This window comes from Zingiber officinale, chromosome 6A (genome assembly GCF_018446385.1).
Source record: "Zingiber officinale cultivar Zhangliang chromosome 6A, Zo_v1.1, whole genome shotgun sequence".
Classification (NCBI taxonomy): domain Eukaryota; kingdom Viridiplantae; phylum Streptophyta; class Magnoliopsida; order Zingiberales; family Zingiberaceae; genus Zingiber; species Zingiber officinale.
Genome location: NC_055997.1, coordinates 86,940,811 through 86,953,607, shown reverse-complemented (window position 1 = coordinate 86,953,607; position 12,797 = coordinate 86,940,811). Strand labels below are relative to the sequence as shown.

Below are 12,797 nucleotides of genomic sequence, written 5' to 3'. Positions count from 1 at the left end.
ACCCGTTTAAGCGAGGAAATGTTTATATTTACATTTCCTTTTCTTTTATTTCTTTTTTATTTTCTTTTTATTCCCGTTTTCTTCCTCGCTAAGACCCCCCCCCCCCCCCCCCCCCGCGTGCCCGAGCGGTTCCCTTTCTTCTCCTTCTCGTTTCTTCTTCTTCTTCTCTGCCGCCACTCCGACACGGAGCTGAGCGATCCTCCGGCAGCCACATCTTCTTCCTTCTTCTTCCCCCGTCGCCGACTCCTAGCCCTAACCGGCACCGACAATTTCTTCTCCACTGCCCGCACCGGCGTCCTCTCCGATCTCCTCACGGCGCCACCTTTCCTCTGTGCCCTAGCCAGCCCCGGCCGACCAGCGACTTCTCCTCCCTTTCTCTGATCCGACGAGCCACCGTCGACCGAAGTCTTCTTCCTCTTCCTCCCTGTCCAAGCGGCGGCGACGCACGGAGCACCGCCCTTTTCCCTGTGCCCTAGCGTCGGCTCGCCGCCAAGCCTAGCATCTCCACCGACGTCGAGCAGTGCCGGCGACTCACCCCGTGCCCTAGCCGAGCCCTTGCTGTGGAGTTCACAGCCGCCAGCCACCGAGCACCTTCGATTACTGCCATCGTGCCCTAGCTACCCACCGGCGTCGCACGGAGCAGCGTCGCCTCTCGCTGTGCCGCCTCTCCGCTCTTCTTGATCATTCCTTCTTTGTGGTGAAGTTAGGTCACAGTTGGGGTAAGTTGGATTCTTGGTAAGGAATTTTGTGTTATGTAATTGGATATCTTGATTTGGTGATGTTCACATCTTATTAATCTGACAGTGGGGAAAAGATTTTCCGTAGGGTTTGCTTTACTGTGGATTTATTCTAATTCCAGCAACAACTATCTCTTGGCGTTGGATCAGTGATTACAGCTATGGAATTTAAGGTAAGGTTTAGGGTTTTTGATCTTCGTTGTAGGTGATTGTTAGTTGTGTTAGCAATATTTGTTAACTTAAGTTTAGAAATAAATCTAAAGGTGTAATTAGGGTTAATGAAACTAACCCTAATTGGTCAGTGGATTAGAAATTAGTTTAGCTATTTGTTTATAATTAAATTAGCTAAACTGTGCGATTTAACATAGGACTTTGACGCGAGATGAGTATCTCGGAGTCAGATTGGACCTTTCTATTTTCGGAGGCAGGTACTTTTGACTTATTGTCTTTGATATGCTTAGTAATGAAATTAACAATTTGCATTAATTGTGTTTTCTTATTTGTTTCGGTTAATCACTGCCCGATACATGTTACCTGTTTGATTGATTGTTTGTTGGCATTTCGTGTTGATACCTATCTGATTTCACATGCTCATGGGTAGTGATATAACCATGTTTTTACCATGTCAGGACCTAGGTTTGATACCTTATTTGATCAGTATACTTTGATATGATTTATTCACTATGGTGCCCATTATTATATGTCCAGAGGTTGGTTTAGTATATTACCATGCTTAGTGACATGCACCATTTGCATGATCGCATGCTGTGCGATAGATTGCTCCATTATTGTTGAGCACTTTGCCAGTTTTCATCACTGTTCGGTGCTCCGTTGTGACGCTCATGGGTAGCGTGACACAGCGTGGTAGCACGTCAGTTTGGCTCTTCCGGTGCTCCGTTGGTCCGCTCATGGGTAGTGTGACGCAGCGTGTAGCACGTTAGAGATCCCTCCCCGTCATAGCGTACCGGGAGATGAGAGCATTGCGCTCCCCCATTTATGATTTGGGGTAGGAGTACGTGTGTACTCCGACAGCATCTCGTCCACTCGGTCACTCATCAGGGGTAGTGATGCAGAGTGCACGGTTGTCACAGCCCTACCCACTTGGTCCCACTTTTGTTGTGAGTTGGCTGACTGGCGTCAGGGGTGACCATGACATTGGCATCATATGCATGATGCATTTATTGCTTGTGTTTGTGTTTGCTGCATTTATATGCTGCATATTGTTTGGATACCTATGTTTGACATGCATACAGGATTTCTCTATCACTCGGACTATTTGTCCTTATACCCAGGTCCTGGTTAGTACAGTTTCTCTCCTGTTTTATTTCGGTTTGCATTTACCTTTATTTTATCAGGAGACTGTACGCATGATTAGTGCTAGGTGTTATTTCTTTACTTTGCATATCAATTGTACCTGCTGAGTGTTGGACTCACCCCACCTCCATTGTTGATATTTTCAGGTTGATTCTGTCAGGAGGGAGTTCCAGTCGCTAGTCCCCACTGCACGTAGTGCTAGATCCCCTGCAGACCTCGAGGATTGATTGACTTTTGAGTTTTCTTCTCGTTTGTCTATGTTTATACTTGATTGGTTTGATACTTGGACGTTGTATTTATTATTGTGATGTCGATGGATTTTATTTGGTCTTATTCCACTACATGCCTGCCGGGTCGGCATAAGAGGTGAGTTTCGTCGGATTTGAGTTTTACGAGTGTAGTTGAGTAGGGTGGTTTTCGAGTCAGAGTATTACTGCTTTGTTTGATTATATATAACTGCGTGGGTGTTTGTGTGGTTGTGTTATATTTATTGTTATTATTCCAGCCGCATGTGGCTGAGGTATGGAGATATCTAGAAAGTTTCAGATTGTCCGCCGTACAGGGGAGATGCTGCCGAAATTTCTTCGGACGGGGACTCCTCTGGGGCCTGATAATTATTCTGACATGTTCACACATCCAGACCTATAATATAATAAAATTGTTTAAATAATATATTTTCTACATAAATCTTATGAGACTATCATTATATTTAAGCACTTACAGCTAGGAGATGTGCGAACCCTTTGAGCATGGGAGCTTGATTTCCCGCAAGGCCCTCTGGTTTCGGCCTCTGTGAAAGCATCACACCAATCGCCCCCAGCTATGGGCTCATATAGTTATATATAGCCTTACACCAATTATACCTATCTAAATTAGCAAAATCATCTACATAATCTATTAGTGACTATACTGGTAATCTAGATATATTGCTAGTAGTAGTAAATAAAACAGAAACAAAGAAATACAATATTAAAAATTGGCAAAAGAGAGTATCAAATTCAGCAGATGAAGGTTGTTTGCTGAGGCTAATCATCTTGTTCTCTAACTCCTTCTGTGTACACTCCACATTATTGAAATGTTGAAGAAATAGTGGGGTGGTGGAAGCATGCTGCTACAAATTTACTACATCGCCTTGGTCTGAGAGTCCTAGAATCAGTGAAACATTTTTCCTTGTGAAGCTAATCTTCTTATCATGAAAGATGAAACATCTAGCTTCACTGTCCCAATTGTCAAACATATTGTGTATAAGACTTCTTCAGATTTTTGCAATTTCAGGCATGGCTATTGCCCAAGCAAATAAACTTCCATTAATCATCCCCATCTGTCGATCGTTTATGTGTAGTGATGATAAAAAATCCTTGAAGTGTGGGTAATTATTTTTTCAATGCACTTTCTTACGATATGCCCTGGAAGTAGTAGTTCTCTGGCTTGCCATTTAATTCTGTCAAACAAATACATAAGATCTTAGCGATACTCAGTTGCCTTCAGTGCAATGTAGTTAGTTTTCACCCATACTATGATACCTTACACTGTTATTTTTTAACCATAATCTGATACATTGCAATGTCTATAATTTCTCCTAGGTAGTACAATGTGAGTAGTTACTACTAAACATGAATACTCTACACGTTATATCAATTAGGGTTAAGTAGCTACTACAATAGTGAGAAGTCAATCGAGACTATAGGGTTTAACCACCTTGTATCAATCAATAGGGTTCAACTATTGTAGCTGCTACAACAAAGATAAACTTTTTAAAACACTTTATTCCCTCAACCATAATCTTAAACCTGAAAGCCCTAAAATCATTAAACCCCATTATAGAAGCTAGGAGACGAATCAAAACCCTAAAAATTCAAACCCCTAAACAAAATGAGATGACTCAAAACTTTCATCCCTAACAAAATACTTATGATGGAGGCGAATATTTGGATGAGAAACAAGTCATCACGGTGAGATTGATTGACAAAGACATCGTGTGGGCACTGAGCTACTATGATTGAAATTCTTTCGAATTATTTTTCACACCGCGAGTTTAGGAGTTAAAACCTTTGGCCAATGAGGATAAAAATGTAATTGCACAATATATATATATATATATATATATATATATATATATATATATATATATATATATATATATATATTTGCGTATTAATTGCAAAAAGGTAATTGGTAAGAAAAGGTTATTTGGAGATCAGCAGTACCTACTACGTGTTATAACAACTATTCTGGAGTAGCTGCTACAAAGTGTAGCAGCTAATCAGAAGTAACTGCTACACAGTGTAATAGCCACTCTTGACAAACTACTACAACGTGTAGCAGCTTCTGACGACTAGCTATTTCAACATACTGCAGTTGCTTCTACAACGTGTAGAACCTCATTTAATTGATCTAAATAAAAAACTGAGATTGCTATAATCTATTATTGGTTGAAAATGCAGAGTAACATCTTATTGAGCGTAAACGAAAAAAGAGTTGTTACATCGTTGTAGCAGCTAACATTCCAAGTTAGCTGCTACAAGTTGTAGCAACTACATGGAAAGTTAGCTCCTACAAAAAAGGTAGATCTGCTACCTTAGCGGTCCCCCTAGTGCCGACACCACGGATATGGAGGGAGGTTCATGTAGGTACACATGTCATAGGCGCATGGCAAGGTAAACCCTAGATCGTCAGTTCTTGATAATCAACCCCTGACCATTACGCCAGAGATACTATGCGCCCACCGTCTGTGCTACACCCTGGGGGCAAAGTTAGCTCCTACAAGGTGTAGTAGTTATTTGTCGAAGTAGCTGCTACAACGTGTAGCAGCAAAGCAAAGGCGCTGCAACAGCATAAATAATTTTAAATAATTTTTTAGCAAGTTGATATCCAACTACCAAAATATTTTTAGGGTTAATATTTGCTAGAAAATATAGTTACTAAAAAAATGACTTACCAAGCGGCTGCTACAAGTTGTAGTAGCTACATGGAGAGTTAGTTGCTACAAGGTGTAGCAGTTAACTATCGAAGTAGCTGGTACAAGATGTAGTAGTTAATTGTCGAAGTAGCTGCTACACGTTATAGTAGCTACATGGACAGTTAGTTGCTACAAGGTGTAGCAGTTAACTGTCGAAGTAGCTGCTATAACTTGTAGCAGCAAAGGAAAGTCCAAGTGGCTGCAGGCGTTTGTGGCAGGCGTTGACCTTGCACGTCGTAGCATAAATCCTTCCTTCCGTCTACGACCACCATTCCAAGTTAGCTGCTACAAGTTGTAGCAGCTACAAGGACACTTTGTTGCGAAGTAGTTGCTGCAACGTTTAGAAGCGAAGCAAAGGCGCTGCATTAGTAAAAAAATAATTTCAAATAATTTTTTACCAATTTGATATACATGAACTTAAATATTTGTAGGGGTAATATCTGCTAGAAAATGTAGCTACTAAAAAATGACTTACCAAGTGGCTGCTTCACGTTTGTAGCTGCTACAATATGTAGCAGCTAACGTGCAGACGTGGTTGTAGCCTGTAGGTGTTTGTAGCCGGCGTCGTCCCTACACGTTATAGCATTAATCCTTCTAATATATGTATGCTATAACGGTGGGGAATAACAAATTAAAATAAAGCGAATTACCATTGGGAATGGAGAGAGGTGGTAAGCACTCACAACAGTTGTGAGATTGAAGACGCCGGTGAAACTTTCCCGGCGAGAGCGCAAGGTACGACGGATGACGGAGACGGAGGGTGCGAGAGAGAGAGGCGAGGAAGATTTTAATTTGAGAAATTTCTCACGCGGAAGTTTTGAATAGAAGGCGAAAAGAGAGAGAGAATAAATGGCATATTTTTTAGCGAAATCGAGTTGGCAACGCCATGTCTGCGCGTCGCTCATATATATATATATATATATATATATATATATATATACACACACACACACACACACACACACACACACACACACACGAATATGATATCCTGCACGATACGCACAGTACGCGACTGTGCGCGTCGCGTAAGATATCAGCTTTGCTTTTTTTTCCTTTTTAATTATTTTTTAAAATTTTGAATTTAAAAATAATTAAAATATTTTTTTAAGATTTTATTTCTAGGGTTCATGTTTTCCAATTGGGTTATAATTTATAAGATATTTTTTAAAAAAAGATTTTATCCTTAGGGTTTAGACTTCTCAATTAAGTTAGCGTATTTAGTAAAAAGAAAAATTAAAAATGAAATAAATTTAAATATTTATGAAGTATTGTAATGTGTTTATTAGATATATTCATGGATTAGGGATTTATACAAAGCAATATTGATTTTTTAAAATTCAGAATCTAAAAAATATAATAGATATCGTCTGTTATTTTTTATTATTAGTTTTTAAATTTTGAATTAAAAAAATTAATTAAAATATTTTTTTTAGATTTTATTTTAGAGTTCATCTTTCCCAATTGGGTTATAATTTTCAAGCTATTTTTTTTATAAAGCTTTTACCTCTAGGGTTCAGGCTTCCCAATTGGGTTATACTGTTTAGTAAAAAGAAAATTTAAAAATAAAATAAATTTAAATATTTATAGAGTATTGTAATGTATTTTGGGAATATATTTATGCATTAGGGATTTATATAAAGAAATATTAATTTTTTAATTCAAAATTAAAAAAATAATTAAAAAAATAAGTCTGACATGCTGTGTGCGCACAGTCGAGGACTGGGGGATGACAGAGAAGGTTGAGGCTATGCTCGATGACTTCTTGAAGAAATGTAGGACTCTAGCAGCAAGTAACTGGGGGATTGTTGCTGCTGGCTATGCAGCAAAGAACATGTTCACAAGGCACATGAACTCATGAAGAATGCCCTTTGTGTTTATGTTTCAAATTCCGGCTAGGAGCCAAATCCAACTACTATTAGTGGTATATGAAAGTACCTTGGTGATGAAGGCTTGATCAATGAATTACTTTCATTAGCTTACTAAAATTGGCAATGCCAGTGGACAGGGAAATGTAGCATACATTGGTTAAAGTTTATTCTAGAGCAGAGAAAGATGCTAGTGAAGTTCTATAGAGAATGAAGGATGATGGCATTGAAGCTGATGAAGAGACAAAGAAGATTGAGTAGTAGACAGAAAAATGCTCTCTCTCCATAATAATTGAAATGTATTATTGCTCTCTTTGTTTGTAAGAGGTGATTTCCAATGGTTTCCCAAATTTACACTAATGTGATACCAAGTTTTGTTCAAATTGCCTATGATTGAAAGAGCTAGATCCTTTTTTCAGTATACAGGTAAACTTTGTTTAATTGCATGCATTTATTTATTGTTTAATTAGATGAAACGGTTTGTCATTACTTGAAAGAAAAATTATTGGATTTTTTCCTTAAAAAATGAAGTGAACTTTTGGGAATCGAGACCAAAATTGATAATGAGTAATTTTGCAATTAGAACAGTAAACAATATATGATCAGTCAAGCATCCCCACGGATAAATATAGTTGATATTTATATGAGTATTTGATTCAATAGATTTTGATATCAGTTTTCAACGATTGTAAAATATTTTGTTGGATGTCCGACCTCCCTTATATAAAAGATCACTGTGCTAGAATTAAATATTCCTTATAATTTGTCTGCTTAATTATATTTTATCATGAAATCGATAATATTGAATCGCTTGGGGATGAGATGTCACTCTAATTTTTTTGGGCTCTAATGTATGATCAGTCAAACTGTCAAAAGTATAAACTCTTGGGGAAAAAACACTAATTTTTGAAATCGGTAAAGGATTTTTATTAAAAAATATATCTCAAAGCAATTTTTTTTATTTGCTTTAAAATTCTCCTTCAGTTGTAAATGTTTTGAGCTTTAAAATGATCAAAATATTCTCTAACACTTATACTTTCACCCTCAGATTGGTATTATCTTAATACTATTAATTTACCAACCAAAATAAAAATATACCAGATAATATTATTCAGTTATCTCAGAACGCCACGTTATTTTAGAACGAAATGATATTTGAAAATTTTGGCAGAATTTGATGATTTTTATAACTATAGGTTTGTTTTTTTTTAAAAAAAAAGGATAAGTTCAAGGGCTGATTGAAATATTCGATTCCAGTTTCTCTTTTCTTCGGCTCCTCCTTGTCCTGCGGATCAGATTTGCTCGTGCGAGAACTCTTTTTTGTTTGAAGATAGGAATGGGGAGGATCCTTCGTAGCTGCCTGCAATCTATGCTGAAGATGGTCAACTCGGTGGGCAGCTGTGTCGGGGTGGTGTTCATCCTCTATGGCCTCTGGATGATGAGTGTCTGGAACCGCGAATTCCATTACGATCCAACGCTGCCATGGTTTGTTTTCTCTTTCGCCATATTTTTCTGAAAGTTAAGGCTCAATTATTTCAAATTTTAATGATCGATAGGAATTTTTTGACGCTTTAATGACCGGTTGTTTTCTGTCTTGTAATCTGCGGAAGAATCAATCATTTTTATCTAGAAATGAGACTAAAAATGGTTTTTTAATGTTAATTCTGTTTGATAAGGTTTATTTATTATGATATATTTTTGCTATGTTCATTTGTCTTTCATCCCAGATAATGCCCGTTAACCATGGAATTAGAGTTTTTGATAACCGAACGACTATGGAATCAAGGTTTATTTTGTCATAGTAACTGTGCTTCTATATCATCTTTGTCATGAGAGTTGAAACAATGTTTGTCTTTCTTTTTCTAAAAATAATTTGATTGATCATCTACAAATGACCGTGAAAAATTAAATGCATTTTGGTTATTTGAATGATCTCCCGTCCATAAGGTCTGACATTTTAGAATGGAACAACAACCATGGATATCATCGGGATCAGCAGACCTCTTGAGATAAAATACATATCTTTATTCTCATATTGCCGACTAATGGATTCGTTTTTAATTTAGTAACCAATTGGATAGCATTATTTGTTTAGTTACCTAATTAGCCAAGTAGCCAAGCTTTGTAGATTATGAATTGAGGTTTAATTATAGGAATTCAAGTATTAAATTATATTTAATTAACCAGTAAGTAATGACCCAGAATCCAATTAGTTGATCAGAGGAACTAAGCAAGACATAATTAGGGCTCTAATCACCAATGTTTTCTAAGTTTTGTTTTGAAATTTTTTTAATGGTAAATATTACCTGGAGTATAATTATTCTTGGGTGCAGTAAGGGGAATTGTTATGCTATATAGTTATTTGTTAAACATATGTTATACTATCAGGTAACAATTAAATGTGATTGTGCTTTTCTTGATGTATTTAGACGGTTTCAACTGGTTGTCTTATATCCATATTTTCACTGCTTATTTATGTATTGCAGGTTCATTTACACCTCCCTTGGACTAGGAGTTTCTTTGTTTTTGGTAGCATGCTTTGGCCATATAGCTGCAGAAACATCTAATGGATTCTGTATTTCTTTTGTATCCTTCTTGCAAATTATATTTCACTTAATGGCTCCTTCCTATTGTTATACACCATAACATTTTCAAAGAACTTTATATGCTTCATTAATGAATACAGTTTGTTTCTTATCCTAACTGATATATTATTTTTACATAGATGCATTCTCAATTTTCTTTACATCTAAGAATATTTAGGTTGCCCACATGTGTTCTAGCTTAATGATTTAATTTACTGGATAAGTTTGAATGCAACTAAAGCCCTATTGAACTTCTTTATTGATTGCCCTTGTATGAGTTTGTTGAATTGAAAATGTTGATACTTCAATCAAAGTATCAATCTAGGTCGTCTTGTAACTTGTTTGTCCGTATTAATTTACGCCATTTGATATTCACTTTAAGGGATCATGATCTAAGATGTGTCAATGTCTATTATCCTTAAAAAGTAACAGTACATGGTTTTAATCTTCTTATTTGTCATGTTGGAGGCTGCAACAACTGCAGATGTAATTCTGAACAAAGATTGGGAGGAGGTACTCGTATCATGATTGTATGTTTTATTGTGATCATCATCTTTTGAAAATTTTGTTTTAGTAGTTCCTATTTGATTGATCTTTTGCAGGATTTTCCAGACGACACAACTGGGCGATTTAATGAGTTTAAGAATTTTATTAGGTCAAACTTTGAGTTTTGCCAATCGGTTTGTTTAACTATTGTGACTGCTCAGGTGTGATTCTTTTAGGGTTAACTGAAAATGGAAATGCTACTTGCATTGACTCTGATTTGTCTCATTTTTAACCACATAAATATAATGAATGCATAAACACACTTTTTCCAGAATAACCCTCAATTTTTCTAATTTTATTAGATCATTTCTTGTAAGTATAAAGTTTCATGATGCATGCTAGGGAATGTCCATCTTCTTGGCCATGATTCTCAAGGCTCTCGGTCCAAACAGTGGAAGCTCCTATGACAGTGATGATGATTTTGTGAATGCAAGGGTTCCCCTCTTATGGAACCAGGTCCAGCAAGGAGCAACATATGTTTGTGGCCCTCTGGTTCCATATAAGAATGACTCTCGGAATGTGAGTAATGCTTACCAATTTTAATCATGACTTCGGTTTGCAAATTCTTCAGATGCATGTCATATATTAGCAATTCTAGTCCCACTCTATGTTTAAGTTCAAGCCATGCAAATCAAATCTAAGACCACTTTTCCCTCTTGTTTTTCACAGGTTCGGTAAGATCTCGATCATCTTCATGATGCAGAAACTAGTATGTATTGAAATTTGCTGTTGTTCATGGTCATAACCAAGAGTGGAACCAAGATGATATTAGTTGTTAAATATTGGATTTCATAAAAAAATTAAAATAATATAATAATAAATAAACAAACTGAATGGTCAAATATGAAGTGAGAGTGCGTGCTGAATTTAAATTGAATTGAGTTTGAATTAAATCTATTAGGTAGACCTGAAGATAAAGATTACACAAGTTCAAATTTAGTAATAATTTAGAATATACGAAGATAGTGAGATTAATATTAATCCATCGGACTTCGAGTCTTAGTCTCAGATAATATTTAAATTTTATATTAATATTTTGATTGTACATCATTTTGATTATTTGAGTTATTTTCATATTATACTTGTAGATATAAGTTGGAGTGGAGCTTGGTGACCTATAGAGGCTCAAGATTTTTTATTGTAAATAAAAGTGAGTAAATTCTATTCTTTGACTATGGTATATTTTCTTGTGGGAGTGTATATATGTATAAATTAAAATAAATATTCTGAATTATTGTTTATATTGTTTTGACCTTCCATGTTACTTGATATTCTAGATGTTGACACTTGTAACTTCTTATTTTATAACTTTTACTTCTAAATTTGATCATGATAGTTAAATAAATTAACATATTTTATATAAAAATGTTAACTTGGATTAGTCGATCAAACTATCCAATAAGGTGTGAATTTAAAATTAATAATTGTGCTAATTAGAGAAAATGAAATATCAAAAGTGAAAACTTTGATTCTAACTTTGTATCAAAGTACTGGACTATCTGCCTATTATTTTAGTAGAGTGTTCATCTGTGGTCCAGAGTACCTAAACGTCCGTATATTATTGTGATTGTGTGTTTACTTGTAGTTAGGATTTTACTTGCACGCTAGGACTATAGACTTTTAGATCATACATCAAGTGATGTTATTACATTCTGAGGACACTAGTTCCAATAATTTATTTCTTTGTTCATTTATACCATTGATGTTACTTATAGATGTTGATACCTAACATTTATCTATATTGATATGATTATCATTGATTACTTGTATGCCTACTGATTAAATAATAAGAATTAAGAATTTGATAATAAATGATGAAAATTTTAAATTTCAGTATAAAAACATTAGATTAGATGATTATAAATATGTATTTATGTATAATTGGAGAACTACAAAACAACTGAAAGATGTAATAAGAAATTGTGCTTTTTAAATTAAATTTATGTACATTTGTTCTCATTATCCACTTATAACTTGTGCTTACTATCTGCTTCCTTTCATCTTCAGTTTTACAGGGGCACAGAAACACTTTTGATATTATAGCTGATTTCAACTGATATATAAAGTTGCTCAAATTTTGATCGGCTGATTCCTGATTTGACTTAAGTTTTACTTCGTTGCATGTCGTTTTGTTTCATCTTATATTTTATCCGTATAATTATCATTATATATAAAACAAATGATATAAATACATAAATTTGATGAACTTTATAGTTATTTTATTTATACGGCTCTTTGATTTTTATTTTTTTTTTATATTATATTGTGGGTAGTTTGATGTGTGAAGTGTGACATCAGTATCCCGTGTGGGCAACTGTATTGATTGAGACCTGTCCCTGTGTGTGTGCTGTGTGTGGTTTATATGAATAATCTGGTTCGCAATCTAATTTCATATTGTTTCAAAACCTTTGTGCTATTTGATCTTCTAAATTGATGTTGTTAAGGACATCATATATATTTATAGGGGTGAACATTCGATTAATTTAATTTATAAATTAATCAAATTAACTGAAAACTGATTTAGTGTTAGCTAACTGAATCAAATTAAAATTTTATTAAAATTAAATTAACCGAATCGATTATTTCAGTTAATACCGAATTAATTAAATTTATTTAAAATAATAATAAAAAGAATTTATATAAAATTAATATTAAATTAACGGAATGCTTGGGGTAAATTTGTTAAATTCGTTTTCGTATCTTGCAAAATTAAAATATTAATTATTTTAAATTGGTTGAGAGCGAGATTTGAACCCAAGCTTTTCAAAAAGGAATCTTAATATAGCGC

The 12,797-nt window shown here is 35.1% G+C and overlaps 1 protein-coding gene across 1 annotated transcript; it reads left to right on the top strand.

Annotated features, from left to right (window-relative positions):
• The first annotated feature begins 8,206 nt into the window (after window positions 1–8,206).
• Window positions 8,207–10,687, top strand: LOC121995003 (tetraspanin-19-like). Its single transcript, XM_042548865.1, has 6 exons — window positions 8,207–8,363; window positions 9,365–9,464; window positions 9,896–9,976; window positions 10,066–10,170; window positions 10,352–10,528; window positions 10,679–10,687. Exons 1-6 carry the CDS (start codon window positions 8,215–8,217, stop codon window positions 10,685–10,687), a joined length of 621 nt encoding a protein of 206 aa, XP_042404799.1. The 5' UTR covers window positions 8,207–8,214.
• The last annotated feature ends 2,110 nt before the right edge of the window (window positions 10,688–12,797 follow it).